This window comes from Parambassis ranga, chromosome 9 (genome assembly GCF_900634625.1).
Source record: "Parambassis ranga chromosome 9, fParRan2.1, whole genome shotgun sequence".
Classification (NCBI taxonomy): Eukaryota; Metazoa; Chordata; class Actinopteri; family Ambassidae; genus Parambassis; species Parambassis ranga.
In genome coordinates this window covers 13,589,889-13,607,907 of record NC_041030.1, presented here as the reverse complement: position 1 = coordinate 13,607,907, position 18,019 = coordinate 13,589,889, and the positions used below count along the sequence as shown (strand labels likewise).

Sequence of the window (18,019 nt, the reverse complement as noted above, 5' to 3'; positions counted from 1 at the left end):
CTAATCTCACATCTTACTTTGTATTCGCCTCAGGTAGAGGGTTTAACGCACATACCTCAGCGGCTGGTATGCCCTCCGGAGGGCGACACTGCAACAGCACTTCCTGCTCCAGAGAAACTTCCTTTCCCAGGGGTTCCTGTTCAAATGACTTCTTCAGGTCTGTGGAGAGAAACGAGAAACTTAATGAGTACCGAAGGACAGAAAAGTGAAGTGACAGTGATGTGTAAATGTGCACCTTGACAAAAACTGCTGTAGAAATCACGACAAAACTGGATAACACAGAGATGTTTTAAGTGCTGCTACATTAAGTGATTATAGCAACATATCCTCACCAGGAACACACACAATTTTATACATTTTTAGAAGTCAGAAGACAATTAACCTCTGTGACCATTAGACTAAACATTTCCTTAACCAAAGGCCTTTAGACTCCCAGTGGACTCTTCACTTCCTAACAGGACATATATTACAAAACACACACATATCATATTACGCAACAGCAACTGACCGGGATTAACAGCAAAGTGGATTAGAGCAAATTCACTGTGTGTCATTTAAAATGTGTTAAAACACCATTTTTTTTAATTCATTTGATACAACATTACGCTTAAGCACTACAAGTTTTTTGGAGGCCAGTATTAAGAAGTTGGAATTGTGTGGATAATGGTTCTCAGAGAGCCCAGTTTTAATTAAGCACCACTTTTTATTTGTGGAATTTGAGTATTTAATCGGAACACCAGAAAAAAAAAAACCACACTTAGGAGCTCTACCATTAATTATCTAAAGGAGAAAGCACCAAACAGCAAAGTGGGTGGGAGTCCATTTGGTAAAACATTTTGTGATGCAGCAGTTAGCGGGACCATTTTTTGGGATTCTGTCACTGTGAACCAGGGTCGTTACCTCATTTTCAGGGCAACAGTCACAGTCATTTTGGAGACAGTGACAGTTGAAGTCATTCGTGCATAGCAACATGGAAAAACACTTAGTCACAGTATGTCTCTTAATGATTCTAATGCAAGGACACAGTTTAGCAGTTCTGCACACGCACCTGATCGTGCGCTTTGGCTGTGCACACTGAACCCTGCCTTCTTTGCTGTGTTCTCATCCCTCCGTCATTACGTGCAGTATTTCACCCTTGCTTTCCTGCCATATAGATTTGCCAGAGTTGTGGGATCCCAAGCAGGCCAAAGACAATAAATGATTCACACTGATGGTTCACATGCTGTGATAAATGACAGCATTACAAAGCAGCGTGGAATGTGCTGCCATTTCATTCAGCAAACATTTCAGAGAGGACTTACTCTGTTTTCATTTTAAGAGAAAAAAGGCTGACATTAGCAGACTTATAGACAATTAGCCAGGCATTAAAATGAAAACAACAGAGGACCAAATGGGGACAGAGAGAAGAAATACCTTTAGGTAAAAGGCAGAATGAATGAATGGAAGGACAGCTTTTTCTTTTCTGAAATACTGTTCTTTGGATCTATTTTTCTTATTACTGCTTTTTTCTGAATGTTTACTGCCGGTGGAATCTTCCCGTGCAGCTTCTGTAACTCTTTCTAAGTTTCTGTCACTACACCATTCATAAACTTTCTGCTAACATGTCTCCATTTAGCGCTATCTCTAACTCAGTAATTATTCTCCCTGGCTGCTTACCTCTCTGGTCTGCTGATCATTAGCAGTAATCATGTATCCTTGTACTGGAAGCCGAGCTTCACACATGTAAAAATAATTAGCCTGCCGCAGAAAAACAGATCATAAAGCTTACTGTAACCTGAGATAGGTGCCAGTGTTGCAGGTCTTGGTAGGTAAATTTATTTATGGTGCGGCTCACATTTTTGAATAAGAACATGTGGAGAAATATTTTGTCACAGAGTCTTATGCACTGACGTGCATATGGACAAACGTGTGCGTGTGTGCATGAGCAAGATTTGTAACTGGATGATTAAGTGTCACATATCACAACTTTAAGTAATGTCAGTAAGTCAGTGTGATGAATTGCACTGGCTACATACCTGAGGGTAATTAATACTCTGAAGATGAAGTGATGTATGTGCATGTGTGTTTATTTAAGAGATACTTTAAGGGATATTAAGACAAACTACATTTTGCTCACTTTAGCGAGTTTGAGTCACATTGCTAGTTTGAAAGGATTGTACTTTTCAAACTCCATTTTTTTTACAGGAGGGTACAGTGTGTGTTTGCACGTGCATGTGTGTGTTAACCTTGTGTCCTTTTACTCTCCTGGTTCCCAGGCGTACTCTTAATCACCTTATCCGTCAGCTGTGCTACACCTTTTGTGGACACACACAGGCACACACTAGACAGAACATTTTTTAATGCTGAACTAGTCGACTCTGAGTCACTCTCTGGGTATTTCATCAGCACAGTCACCTTACAGTGCCTAAAAGACATAGAAGGTGGCAGAGTGAAAGAGAAGTGGAGGTAAAATGGGAAAGGTAGAAGTCAGCATTGCAGGAAGGAGTCAAAAAATGAAAGACAGAAAGGGAAAAGTTTTTAATGCCAACACCATCTGGTTGGAATTGACCATTTTTCTTACACTAAATTAATCATACTAATAACATTATGTTAATGTAGACCATGTCTATTTAGGTGACCACCAACCCATCAAACATCCCAACCATCCAACGATCAATGATTAGCCTTAATCTCATTCTATAGATACAAAATTAGCACATGCATGCTAATTTTAAGCTTTCAAACCAGCACCCACACTGAGAATGCATGGAGTTGCATCTAGGACTGACAACACTGGTGCACAGAGAAATGTCACAGCTAGCTTAAATATCAGCTCACCTTCTGTGCATGTGATACCTTGAAGAATTTAACAGCTACTAGCATAACCGATATGAGCAACGGCTCTTTTTTGACGGCTCATATGTTATTATTGTTGCATACGATTTCAATATCATGTTGGGGAAAAAAAAACAAAACTGCAAAGCTAAGAGCTACTCTGTATGCACCTTGCACAATATCTGAGCAGATGTATGCAGGGGGGATGAGCTGTTGACTCATGAGACCTGAAAGACAACCTGCCATATTTGATTCCATATGTGTGAACGATGCATTACACATGATCGTGCCTGGTATATTGTCACACACCACAGTCAAAGCTTCCGTATTTCTCCAACACAACTGAGGTTTAATTTCATGCAGTAGAAATCTGCTTATTATCAGATTAGTTTTTGTAAAGCGATAATGGTTAAAGAGAGTCATATGAGGACACAGAGTATTGCTGAGACTGAATGATAACTTCATAATACAGTCAATCCCTATGGGGGATGACAGCCTGAACAGAGCATGATGGTTCATTATGGGAGTAATCACCCAAAGCTTTAGCTCTAAATCCACCACATGGCTACCCACCCTGCACACAGAGATGCACGTACATGGACAGATAGTGAAAGACAAAGAGAGAATGATGGAGAGACAGAGAGATACTGTCGCAGGAATATTACACACAGGAGCTAGCAGAGGAGACAAACACGCACACGCAGAGACAGAAACAACAACACAAAAGCGGCATGATACTCACAGCGGGACTGGAAAAAAAACAGACCTTCACACATACCGACAAATGTGCAAAAACAACAGTAGACACAAGGAGAAAATGAGGAAATGATTGAGGGATGAGACACACTTCTCTCATGCCAAGCAATTCCAAGAACAATTTCCTGGTCTTAATTAGTAAGGGAGATGGTGAAATGAGGACTTGGCTGTGAGTTGATTTCCATAAAGATTGAGAATGAAATTAAAGGAGATTAAAGCAAACTGCTTGGGGGATGAACAAAAACACACACACACACACAGACATTCACTGCACTGCATTAAGCTAAGGGGCTATGGCAGACAAAATTCTACCAGTTTGGTTGCAAGCGTGCATGTTTGTCTGTGAGTGTGTGACATTATGTTAATGCCATCCGGGGACCACAAATTCATGTTGGTGGAAGGTGTGTGTTTGTGCACGTGTGCCCAAGGGAAATGGGTGTACGGGAGAGGAAGGACAGCTGTGTCAATTCACTGACCCCACCTTACCACCAAACTGCAGATAACACTATTCAGCCTCATAAATATAAATAAAACAAATCACAGATATGTGTACTAAAGAACTTTTTAGAATAACAGAGTTAGAGACCTTGTAAAGTCTGACCTCCAAAGCAGTGTCAGCATCTATTCAAAAATGACCTCTCCCTGCATAAAACTCTCTTTGCCTCTTTCCTCATCTCCCTCCTTCTGTGTCTCTCACCGCCTTCTCCTCCACTCTCCAGTTCGAACTTCTTCCATTGCTCAACTAAAACTGTTATTATGTTTGCGGTTAGTTTGTAGCCTCAGGCACCTCTACATAAGCACATTTCAGAGCAATTATCCAAAATGGGTGTCTCTGCCTGCATGCTAGCCATGCCAAATCATAACGGTTTCCCCTGATGCAGCTGCTCAAGCAATAAAGGGCAATGTGAGATGCTTGGGAAGAGAAGAGAAAAGTACTCTCCTTCAGTCTCAGAGAGAATAATTTGAACATCCAATTTCCTACAGAATGGCATACAATGGAAAAAGCCAAACTCTGGGTTAGAAAAAAAACGATGAAAGCTAAACTGACAAGAAGGGACAAAGATCTAAAACAAAGACAAAACATAATTTTATTGTAAATAATCTTTTACTGTACCTTTTAATAGGAGCTTCTTCATAGCTGTAGAAGCAGCATTTTGTCAGATTTCACATTAAAGTAAAAGAGGATGTCTGCCACTTTCCCGGTGAAGAATTTGGTAATAAGGTATAAATTTGTAGCGGATTTTATAAGTGCAAAACAAAATCTAAAGCTGTACACTAATAATGCAATCCTAATAAATAGGACATGTCTGACAGACACATACAAGTATACATTAAGCAACAAGCAAGTACTTTCACAAGAATACAGATTTCCTCTGGAGGTGGTTAGCACTTCCAACTCACAGTAAAAGCACTGCTGGTTTTAGGCTCCGTTCACACTGGAGAAATTCAATCCATCTAAAGTGGGATTGAATCCAGAGAGCCTTTAAGCTGGATATGTTCAGACCTATTTTCAAATCTGGCTATCACACACATGTGTCTGCGCTCAATCCAGCTTAACCCGGCTTCTTTGTTGTCCTCCAAACCGCTAGGTGGCACCTCATAAAATGCAGTCCATTCAGGCTGACCCGGACACTGTCCCCATGAACCCGGAAGTATGACGTCACTAGCGGGATTTGCAAGGCGCATTTACGTTCAGACCTGAGCCAGATGTAAGCCAATCCGGCTGGATCCACCTCTGAGAGGTGGATTGAAATCAATCCAGATATATTCCGATTTGTGTTGTTCAGAGTGAATACGGCGCAAATCCTGCTCGAATGATTTCCCCAGTGTGAACGGGCTCTTATAGGATGGACAGATTTCCAGTACTTTTAATATTCAAAGTTGACGCTGTAGCAGTGTACATTTAAGTACCCCTTTAACATCAGGTGCTGAGGCTTGTGCCCTGAAAATGCCAATAAAGCTTGGAAAAACATCAAGAAATGGTCGAAATGAAGGTAAAGTGTGACCTTGAGTGTCACAGTCATTTTCAGTGCGGTTGTACAGGGAGTCATTTTCACTAAGTGACTTTAGCGAGTCTCTTTCCACTCAGACCAGTTCTTTTACTGAACTCTACACCCTGTCATTTCAACACTTCAACACCCTGTGATCAGCTCCAGACATCAGACAAAGTCTTTCCATCCGCAGTCAGGTTTTGGACAAGTAAACAACTCAATTCGCTGACACAGGTTCAGCAAACAGCTCCCCTGGTTCCTGGTTTGTAAAATGACTCATTAGGAGGAACAAATGGCTCAAAGGCCTGTCTACTCCCTCTAGCAGGTTATGTAAATAATTTGAACTGAATGAAACAACTCACTTTAGTTTGTCAGTGGAAACACTGTGTGGCTTCAAAAATATAAAGTCAAAATCTATCCTGAAGATTTCATCTGACACAATATACTTTTAACTCTTAGCTTAATTTAGATCTTCAAAGCCAGCTAAATTTGTACTTTTGCAAAGAAGAGTACTATAGCATTATGTTGATTGATACATGTGTTATTTTTCCCACACTCAGATTTTGAAAGTGTCTGTGAGTGAGCGAGAGAGATCTGTGCGACTAAATCAACACTGTGGCTTACCACTTTAATGCAGACGAGTACCCTGAAGCAGTCCTTGACATCTGGGAAAAAGCTCAGTGGCTTATAGCAATGGTAAAACCTCATAACCACACTTCCACACACACACACACACACACACTGTGGATTCTCACTATAAAAATGTTTATTCAGTGTTTGTGACCATCATGAAGTCACTCTCAAAGCCAGGAACTAGACGACCCCTTCGAAGATATCATCCAGAGAGGGAAAAAAACACTGAGTTTTTTTTTTTCCACAGGATGTCTTTGCATAAGTGTCAGAGCAAATGTGGACGAACACAACAAACAAACAACATCAGTGTGTTGTTTTTTTATTATTTCAAATAGGCATTACTGAAATTGTAAGAATGCCATTTTATGCTTTAAAAGGTCAAATGTCATTGAGATTGTGACTGAACACATTTCATTCCAGAGAGACCGGCAAATCTTGCATGTGTTTTCCAGTTGCTGGGTTGCATTGTATTTTATGTATGCAGATCATTAAGCAGGATGGTTTTTGGATGACTTCTCTGCTACCTATTTCTCCTTTTGTTGAACTGACTGCAGACTAGATGCTTGTAAGCAAGTGGCAGCATGAAGTCAATGTGGAAGTGTTGAAAGTGTGAAAATTGCAGTTCACACCACAGCCTTTAGGGGCTTGCACGGCAACAATTGGAGCCTCCCGGAGCTTCACACAGTGACCTGAAACACTGCTCCAGATACCTAAAGGTGAAGTCGTGGACACTTCATTAACAGTGTTTTACTTTCAATGCTGATAAAGCTCTTCCTGTGGTTCATTATGAGAGGGTGCAGCTAGCTGGTTAGCAACATAACTTTAATAGATATCTCTGCTGTCTTAGGCATAATCTATTTTTTAAAACCCAAGTGTTACTACAAGTGTAGATAATTTTATTTATACTTAAATGATTAAAAATGATTCCTTTAAGCCTTTAGAGGAGAGAAGGATAAACACTTCTAACACAAGGAATCACTGTAGAGACTTTTTTGGTCTAATTTATCCATGATTGAAGGAAAACCTAAACACATGTGCCTGAGAGATTTCCATCATAAACAAAACAGAAGAAATTCACTAACAAGCATTTTCCAGTTGACACAAGTAGCTGTCTGTGTTCCTGTGCCCCTGAGTGTCTGGACTCCTAATTGCTATGCGCACACATGTCTCAGTGGAAGGTGGCAGAACAAATTGCCATCATCTGAATTTTGTGTGCATATAGCTGTGTGTAGATCAGTGTGTGTGTGTGTGTGTGTGTGTGTGTGTGTGTGTGTGTGTGACCTTGACATACTGCTAATCTATTGAAGGAGAGAGACTTGACCTGATAGCCTTAAGGCCAAAGAGTATGACTGACGATGCATGCATATTTGTGTGTATGTACGTGCCTGTGTTTTGGTTACTCCTGTGTACGTGCCTGCAATGCTGCACATGACAGTGAGGACGTGTGTCTGTTTTGTCTTATCTGCTTTATAAAGTAAGATAAGCTTTAACGCTAAGTGTCCTTCTCCAAATGTCCAATACATCAGTCAGAGATTTAATACCTCCACTTTTATGGCAAAACACTGATTTCCATTATTTGCCTACAAATCGCACACTTAGTTAGTGCCTCCAAGTGTTAATTCTGTAGCTACTAAAAAGCCTAAGGATGCTGCAGACGGAGGAAGATAAAGGCGAAATAAAAGCAGGAGTGACAGGATAAAACAATGAGTGTACGAAGAGTGTATTGAGTGGAAAAAAACTACAAGATGAGGAAACAATGAGGAAGAAAATGAGCGGGAAGAGGACTGCACAAGAGAAAATGCTGAATTGCTATTGCACGGTGCGGTGGAAAAGACTCTTTGCTCAGCAAGCTCTAGCTGCCAGGAAGCATTTTAATCACAACAGTAGATCCAAATAGGAGCCGAAAGCAGGGTAGGTCAGGAGGTTGGGTCGATTTGAAGTAAAAGGTTATCGCAAGAGGGAGCTGAGTGTAATCAGATCTGGTTAAAGGAAAAATCACTGTTAGAATGGAAAGAGAGAAAGTGAAGGACAGCGGGATGGACAAAGTCAGGAAGAAATGCACAAAACAGGCGGGAACGAAGCCCTAAAGAGAAGGAAAAGCAGAGTAAAGTGAAGGAGATGGTGGATTTACAACATCTCTTTCTTCCTTGATATCTGTTGACACTTCTGTTGACTGCCTTCTTCTCCTCAATGACATCCTTCTACCTAACCTCCAGCAGAGGTCCTGTGCAATTACATCATGTTGTGTGTGGAGAGAATGGGACCAAACTGAAACATTCAGGACCCAAAGACCAACCAACAACATGATGTGACCCTAAAACATAGGTGATTTGATAACACTGGGTAAATGCAGAATATTCACCTCAGTTTTAAAACATCAGCAGGTTTGACTGTACATCATAAGAGCTGTCCATTCAGATGAGCCTTTTGCGTGTTGTCTTTACCTTCGTGTCTTTTCCTCTGTGTGCCTCAGACGCCTGCATCTGTCTCTCAGCGTGTATCAGCGTAAATGTAAGCCAAAAACAGCACATTACCCAGCTTTCATTGCACCCAAAGGAAGGCCTGTTCCATTCGAGAATGTTATTAGTGGAGCTTAGGAGGATATTTCTGAGTGTGTCACTAACTCTCTGCTGACAGACGGCAAAACATCCGCACATAACCAAAACAACTCGGAGGGAAGTGATGCTGCTAGAATTCAAGCAGTCTGTAGAAAATTAATTAAGAGATATGCTGCTGTTGTATCATTATCGTGTAAGTGTGAGTCGGCAAATAGTTTAGCTAACACATTTAAATGGAACATTATATATATATATATATATATATATATATATATATATATATATATATATATATATATATATATATAGAGAGAGAGAGAGAGAGAGAGAGAGAGAGAGAGAGGGAGAGAGAGAGAGAGAACTCTACTATTATAATTGTTTTGTGTTAATATAATTGAGCCAACAGAATAAAAAGACAAAAGACATCTTCTACAAATGACAAAGGGATAAATAAGTTTTTAAGATTTGATTTGTAATTTAAGATAAATAAAGCCAGAGCACTGCAAAAGTGAAAATGTGAGACATATTTACAGCCAAATAAAATAACCTGAAGGGTCAACATGATGGATTTCCATCTGCAGCTCGAAAAAGACCAACCTGGGAGAACAAGACTTCCAGGGTACACGTCTGTTAGAGTGATACTGTCTGTTAAAGTGCTACATATGGCCAAGTGTGCAGTTTGCCCAGTGTGTGTGTGTGTGCTGAATGGACTCTGTCAGAGTCCCCAGTTGTCCTTTTGAGAGTGCACTCAGGCAGAACCGAACTGCTGGCAAAAGCCAGGTAAACCAGAGAGGTTGGGTCGATTTTGTTATTGGTATTTCTTTTCTGCCTGACCTTTCTATAACCTGAGCACTCAGACAAATCCCAGGAGTCTTATATGTCTGAATTGACCAGAGCAATGACACTTGGTAAACTACTGTTGTGGGTTCAATTCTCAGTGAAAGCAGCTTGGAAGGAACGATCCATTGTGTTTTATGAGGCCTATGTTAAGGGCTACATTATGATTTCCATTAACCATCTCTATTCCGTCGCTTCTCAGCTGCGTTGGACCATCATTCTCTACAAGATTCAACTTTTTGATCCACTCTGCTGCTGCTGACGTGGTGTTTGCTGTGTTACATGGCAACACCGCCTGCCAGTTTGGTTGAGTCTGGTCTGTGTTCTTTTGGTGACCTTATAGTCAGACTCCCAGTTGTCTTATTAAATTCTTCACCAGACCATAACAGGAAGCTACTGATGGTGAACTTAAGTTATCCAGCTAAGTTAAGAGAAGTTCTCCATCATGCATTATGAGTAGAAGGCTTTTGTTTTTGTCATAGTCTTCCTGGCTGTATTTTTATTCTGTTTTCTGCAGACTATGATATGATACCGAACTGTATGCATGCAGTGAGTAAATGTAGTGTTCATACAAACAGCTGCAGCTGCATTCACATAAGAGTCGTATCATTCACACTGGAGGGTACCTCTGTTATATCAAATCTGCTGTTTTGTCTGGCAGCTTTCTGAATCTTTATTGTCTTTCACAAAACATGTTTGCCCAGAAAAGCAGGGATGATTTATAACATTCATATATATAATTGATAATTTGTGCATATATGATTGTCTCTGTGTGTGTTTATTTGTAAATTTCAGTTGGGGAAGAAAACGAGACAAAGAAATTATTTATCATTTAAAGATGTCTGAAAGAGTCAGTGTGACTTTTTTGTGACAATTTTTTGCATCTCTGAAATTACAGATCAACAGGTTATTAATCAATCTGCAATATAAATGGAACCATGTGTGCTGCAAGTACATGAACAATGAACAGTTCATTGTCCCTGGCAATTCATGTTTTAACATGCCTGTTTATAGCTCGTGTGCATTTCTACAGCAGCGTACTCACATGCGATGCGGACGTGAGCCTTGCGGCTCTTGGTGGTTCCTGCAGAGCTCCAGGCCACGCACTGACACCAGTAATCTTCAGGGCCAAACAGCTCCTCCACTTGCTGCCGTGTTATTTCTATGCTGGCTTCTCGCACTACCAATCCTGCAGAAGAACAGGAAACACTGTTACATTATTCACAATATTAACTGGGATTTAAAATAAAAAAACAGCTCTCACAAACAGTAAGTCAGAAACTGCAGGTTTTCAGGCCACTGATACTCAAGAAAAAGTAAAAGCTTAAGTCTGTTTAAGCTTCTGTTCGTGCTTTTATGTTAGCTTAGGAAGCAAAAGTCAAAGCATTGCACAGTAAATATCTTTGCAAGTAAACATGGGCAGTGGATAATCATTCAATATCGCCCGCTGTTTACAAAGCCAGGTCAATTTACTCAGCAGATTTATTCTGGATTTAATGTAAACTTTCTGAGATTGCTCCTTTGCACATTTATCTCACTGCCTGTTTTCTTTCTTTTGAAAGCTGCGCCTATGTGAAGAATAAGTGTGAGGTTTAAATAGCTGCACCTTTCTGATAGGACTACAAGGGAGCTCAGATAGAGGAGGGCTGCAGAGGAAAATAAGAAATGAGGAGCAGGGGATAAACTCAGGATGAAAATATGCGTGACATCGGAGAGGTACAAGTAGAATCCTGGAAGCAGGAGAAAAGAGGAAATGCGTGACAAAGGAAAGGAATACCAAAGAAAAAAGGAAACAGGAGGAGGGATCAAGGAGGGATTGATTAATAAAAAGAAAGCTCAGAGACTGGAAGAAAGACGAGAGGGAAATGAGAGAAAGGGTACACTGGTAGAAGTAATGGAGAGCAACATGACAGCAGAGTAGTGAGGGGAGGAGAGGAGAGGGGATGACAGAATAAGAGGTGGGAGAGGGCAATAGAATGTGAAACGGAAAGGAGATAAAAATGGATTTAAGTAAAAGTATTTGGGGTCTGGGGAGTAGATGGGCAAAATGCTATGAGAAAAAAAGATCTTTGCAGTTTATTTCGGGTTCAGCGGTGTTACAAAGACCCAGGAAACCGTCTCTATGGGGCTCCACAAATCTGACTTGGGCCCATTACTTATGAAGACTCTCAGTAAGATCATTGCCACTAGAGAGACAGTTATAGTAAGCAAGCTGGCACAGAGGCTAAGGGGACTGAGAGAAAGGCAAAAAGTCAAATCCAGTGGACAGGATTGTGGCGAACTGAAGGTCGTTAATGGCTGGCAAGAGAATTAAAGAGAAACCCATGAGGGCCAAGAGTGGGAAAGGCAACACAAGCATTTAAGGAAGTTATAGCTAGCAGATGGGAAGATCGGAGTTAAAAAAAATTAATGTGTGGGACATAAAGAAGGGACTTGGATGATATGGAAACTCAAAGTCACTGAGGGCACAGAGAGCAAAGTGGATAAGCTTGCAGAAGGCAAAGGAAGGGATAACAGCCTGTGAGGAGAAGACGAGAATATCAGTGCTCCAGCAAACAAGCAAACAAGCTGAGATGGATACAGTGTCTCAGCTTAAAATTAGGCAGACAAGGGAGCTCAGTAAGGGGGGAGGGGGTCGGGGGGAATGGCAGCTAAAGAGGCAATTATAACCAGCAAGGAAACCAGCACTAAAGCAGAGATGACTAGTAGGATGGAAGCTAGAATGAGCAAAAAACACAGTGTGAGGACATGAAGTGCAAAGCGGAGAGGAAGAAGGGAGAGACCAGTGAGAACGCTACTGCCAGAGTAATGAGGGAAGAAAGGCAATTAAAGTGAATGGTTCAAATGAGCCAGGCAGCTAGTTATGGCAAATAGACTCAAACAAATGCAAAGAAAGCATATGGGATGGTACATGAATGGGACCATGGGATTTGGCAGCATGAGGCAGGGAGTATGTTTCTGCTGATTTCAAATAAAAGGCAAAATGTACACACTTAAAACATTTGTATCACTGTGTACACAGCTTCTCATGCTGATTACCAAAAACTAATAGCAGTAAAATAATGGATAATTACTGGCACAGCTAAAGCAACAGCAGTTTTTTTTATACTTTGTACTGGATTACACAGAGACACGAATCCAGGTCAGAAAGCAGAACAGTCAGAATTAAATACAAATAGATGGCAAAAAAGCAAAAAAATTAGAAACCTAATTTAACCCATTCCTGTAAAAATGATAGATCTCAAAATAAGTTTTCTTGCCTTACACTTTTTAAGAGGATGCCTTCCCCTGTCAGAGACCTGATGAAACCTTCCACATATATCCCAAGCAACCTCACCCTTAAAGTCAAGCTATTTAAAGCTTATTCAGGAGTGTAGTTTACCAACAAGCTCAATGAACTGTCCACCCAGAGCAGCATTAAGTGATGCTGTGGATTAGCCATCTGGAGTATTTCAGCTGCACTTCCCCTTTAAAGACTGTAATTATGCAAGAAAGTGGTGTAAATTACAGATCGTCCCTCTGACCATAAACAAACAAAGACCGACAGCAACAAGGCGAAGTCTAGATTATTGCGTAGGAGTTATTATGACATCAGTGAACCAGGAAAATTGTTGCAAAGTAGAGACCAGACAAATGAGAATAATACAACGAGAATAAGATACATATGTAGAAATAAAGAGCACTGAAGAGCGTCACAGCAGGTAAAAACCAAGGGTGGTAATTTTAAAATGTACCATTGGTAATATTAAATCAAGACGCTGGTATGAGTGAAGGATTTTACAAATCAATGAACATGTACATTATTTATTATTTATATAAAGAGATGGCTTTGAAAGCAGTGCACACAAATTCAACAATTGATGCATTAGAACGTTTCATCCCACAGTGTATGAGTTTTTGGAGACTAAAAGAGTGAACATTCATGAGAAAAAATACATAAATATGTATGACACTACACATGTACAGCAGATCACACAGTAACACATATCTACAGTACACTCTAAGATTCCCTGGTTTACCTTCAATGTCACGTCAGTACTATGAAAACATGTCAACATGCGCGTGCACAAAGGCGATGAAGATAGATGTCATTGCGCCTGGAGATGTGCTGTTGAAACAGAACCAGCCCCAGATGTTTCTATTGTTTGTTAATGCAAAACTCACAAAGCAAAAAAAAAAAAAAAAAAACAGAGAGAGAGCCTGAATTACCTGAGGCTCAAAAAGTTCCAGATCACTCTCGGTGTTTTACTTTGTTTAGATACAGTGCACAAAGCCCTCTCGATTAATCTGTTATGAGGAGCATGGAATTGTGGGTCTCTGTTGCATGACAGAACTTCACATCAACAAAACCGCTGCTGTCAGCTGAGGGAGGCTGACAGGAAAGAAGCCAATGAAAAATGGAAGACAAGTATCAAGACAAGTGGATACTGTCACATTTCTATCAATCATGAAGCTGCACACAGGCCCCCACATATTTCTCTTAGTGGCAGAGTGTCAATTCTTATAAGAAAGTTTACTTGTCAGTTGGGAAGTGAACGTGTAATAGTGGGTGAATGTGCTTTGTCAGGTGCAGACTATTTTATTTGACAAATGGAGAATGGAGACTGAAACATCTCTATACTGCATATCTGTGTTTCCTATCCTGTTTACAAGTGATCAGGTGGATGCAATTAACCTGTATCTTTTAGGTTTGCAGTAAAAAAGTAATTCTGATCATGTTTGGTAGAATGAGTCCATGGGTTTTAGGAGTGATCTATACAAATGTCACATCAGCAGATCATTTGGTCTCACCATTGTTGCCAGACCACATTTCTCCTCTGATCACCAAGAGAGGTGCTTAACCAGTGCTTAAACCAAATCTCCTGTACTCTAAAGTTTGCATTAAGAGCTGCTGCTTTCCTAAAAACCCCACATCAGCAGTGCTGCCACATTCTATTAAGCTACTTGGTAAGCAGTATATCATCTCCTATAGGACCTCATGGCTAAAAGTCCATAAATAAAAACCCTGATTATTAAAAGAAAACAGCAGAAATTCCCATTAAATTCACAATGCTTCACTCTAAACAAGTCTGTTTAGACAGCACAATGTTTACAGAGACTATAACTGTATTTACCAGAGCTGAAATTAAAGTAATGCCATCAGAGGCTTGCAGACAGAAAGATTTTTCATGTTATCCAATCTGGAGAAGTGTTTTGGAGAAGCTGATGATGATAAGCTGCTTTTTCACAGCAGTGATAAGGAAAGCAGAAAATCGTGTTTTCTAAAAGTGGATTTACACGAACATAACAAAAATGGACAAAGACTAAGTCCATTACTTAAATCTAGTCAATGTCAAATAAATTAATGGGCTTAAATCTTATTATATATAAATAACTGGGTTAATTAGAAACATATGTTTGTGTTTTTACACAGGCATTATAGCAATTAATTTCACTGACCTTAAGTTTTACAAAAAAATAAATATATGAATAAAATGTAGTTTTAAAAAAGTATCAGTACTACATGAAATTATTCATTTTTGACCATCAGACTTTGGCACTGCAGTGGAAACAGAACTTCCCATGTACCTTTGTGATAAGTAAGGTGCCTGAAAGATGTGTTTTCTGTCCTTTTTCCCAGTTTTCCCCACTGACTCGGGCTGTTTGTCTGTCTGTTTGTGTTTCACATAGTTTCCCTCTGAGCCCCACTGTGCTTTGACAGAAGTGTACAGTAATGGTTGAGATGAAATGTAAAGTCTTAATTTATCTGAGTCAAAGGATCCAGAGAGAAACAGCATTCAGAAGAGAGTCGGGAGCAGAAATGAAAACAGAGCACAGACTGAGCACTTTAAGGCTAAATGGTTTAGAAAATGAAAGAGATAAGGGAACGGGGGGAAAAAACACTCAGAAGCTTTGTGGTGTTTAAATGTGATCAGTGACAGGTCAAACAGACAGCCCTTTAGGGAAAAGAATCAGAGGACACAGGAAAAAAGGCAGCACTGGCTATTATTATTTCATCAGAGTCACAGAGGGAGGGAGTCTGACAAAAGACAAAGACATGAGGTCAAAATGGAAACAATTACAAACAGCCCTGCAACACACACTACATCTGTGAGGTGCATGACATAACAACATGCTGAAACAAGAGACACATGTTTAAGTCTTTGCAAAAATCTGCATGGAAACTGACCAGCTTCATGAGTGCTGTTCAGTAAGTGACCCACTTCTTTGACCTCCCTGTGGAAGCACTGAAACTGAAAACATGGTGTCCCTCCTGGGATTAATTCAAATATTGTAGCCTTAACACAAACCCTTTGTCAATAAATGCTAAGTGTCAGTTATTCTGGGAACATTATTGCTGGGTTGACTGACATTGTGCCTCCTGTAGATCTGATACTGGCACTTTTTGACAGACCATGTGATGCGTATCAAAATCTGATCAACATTATTGAGTATTTTTGTATTGTGTGGTTCAGCCTTTTTAACATGTAATTATGAATTATATTTTTTCGCCATGATTACACCCCCACCCCCTCCATTGCCTTAAATCACCTGTGTTTTTTTTGAGTGATGCCCTTGTATCTTTAACTATGGTGAGGACTTTTAAAACCTGCCGTGGGGTGAACACTAATAAAAGCTACTAGCTACTGCTAGAATAAAATAAAATGTTGTTTTCTTCTGTAATGAAATGAGCAGTTTAGACACGGCTGTGGTTAGTCAGTCAGTTCTGTTACAGTTTGCGGTCTTAATTTCCCTGGATTCATGGCATATTAGTCTTACTTCAAAAAGCCAAGCTTTGTGCCATGAATTTCGACATCTCTCTGGAGCAGAACAATTCACAGTGTGTCTTTGTGAATATCCCGAGAGAGAACAGAGCTGAACACTAACAGGACATTTGAACTGATGTTTTAGGAGATCTATTTCCACAGTGACACTATCTAAACACCTGAAGAGAGAACCCCTCTTTTTAAAGAAGGATGCTAAGCCTCTGCTATTTAAAACAGATTGCATTATGCAAACACAATATGACCAAATGTTAACAATAATCAAAAGTTTAGCTGAGTCATACATTGCATTTGAATGTCTGCTTTCAAGATCTGATGACACAATACATTACCTGAAAGCACTCTGAAGTAAACGATCACATTAATATTACAAGAAAATAATTTAAAAGATTGAACAGGGAGGCAAGAGCAGCGTTTAAAAAGTCAGACGACAACAGGATGAGAAGTATTGTGAGAAGGGAAGAGAGCAAGGGTTGACTGAGTTCTTTGGAGGGGGAAATTATTGAGGACATTCACAGAACAGAGTCACCGGTCTGTGACCAATTGAACACTCAAAAGGCATACTGTAGACTGTGTGCCTGTACACATGCTGTGTGTTTGTGTGTGTGTACATTCCTTTAATGGCTTCCACTCTGATGGTGACTGATCATCACAGTCCCAGTGCGTGTCTGCTTTTGCACGTATACATGTGAATGTTGTTGAGCGTGCACATTGGAGTCCTTCAGCAGCTCTAAAGAGGCAATGAACCAGGACATTCCAGGACACGGGAGAAAGTCTACAGGGAGCTGCAACCAAACTCACACACACACAGACGCACTATCAGGAAAACAAACTTAAAAAAAAGCTAACACTAACAGATCTGTATTGTCAGTAGCACAGCCAATTTCACTGGGAATTAAGCAGTGACGTTATGGACACAACACAAACATGTGCAAACAGAAACACACAGCTGCATGTATATCAGGGGTCAGTGACACAAAAGCTAACTTTTATAAATCATGTTGCTTGTTAATAGTTGAAATCGAACAATCTTAGTATTGGAGAGACAGAGAAAGAAAGCAAAAGAAATGATTGTAGAGAAGAATGGGAGTGCTGCCAGAAAGAGAGCGAAGAAGGGAGTGAGAGAGAGAGAGAGAAACATTAGGAGGAAGAAAAAAAGGGGAGAGACAAAGTCGAGAAGAAATCAATACAAGCGGGATGGCAGCAAAGGAGGGAAAGAGGTCACAAATCACCTAAGCCAATACTGTGTGTGCCAATAATGTACGTGTGTGTGTGTGTGTGTAGTTTTGGAGTCACAGGTCATTGCTAGCAGACTAATAACCATTCACACTTTGGCTAATGGAGACAAAGTAAGTAACCGAGTACACAATATGTCATTAGCGCACTTCAAGGCTAATGGAGATATACTGAGGTCGTACGCATGTTGCTTAAGCAAACACTAGACAAATGCCCTTCACAATAAGATATGCAATCTAGACAAATCGTGCTGGTTCTCACCTTAAATCACATTAATTCAGTAGTAAACATGTTCTTAACAAAAGTCAGTGATAATAATGTTACTGTATTAAAGTGCCCATCTGGAAGGCTGTTTTTTTAAGGCTCTCGTGCTGCTTTCCTGCCGAGGTGCAGGGAGAGGGGCTCACTGGAGGTGAAGACCCAGGTCAGG

The 18,019-nt window shown here is 40.2% G+C and overlaps 1 protein-coding gene across 1 annotated transcript in view; it reads right to left on the bottom strand.

Annotated features, from left to right (window-relative positions):
- unc5ca (unc-5 netrin receptor Ca) overlaps window positions 1–18,019 on the bottom strand; it is a 150,066-nt gene that overhangs the window by 51,165 nt on the left and 80,882 nt on the right. The window contains exons 3-4 of the mRNA XM_028414537.1: window positions 10,635–10,778; window positions 56–159 (exon numbers count right to left, since the gene is read on the bottom strand). Of these exons, the coding sequence (XP_028270338.1) occupies window positions 56–159; window positions 10,635–10,778 (248 nt within the window). The remainder of the gene's footprint in view (window positions 1–55; window positions 160–10,634; window positions 10,779–18,019) is intronic.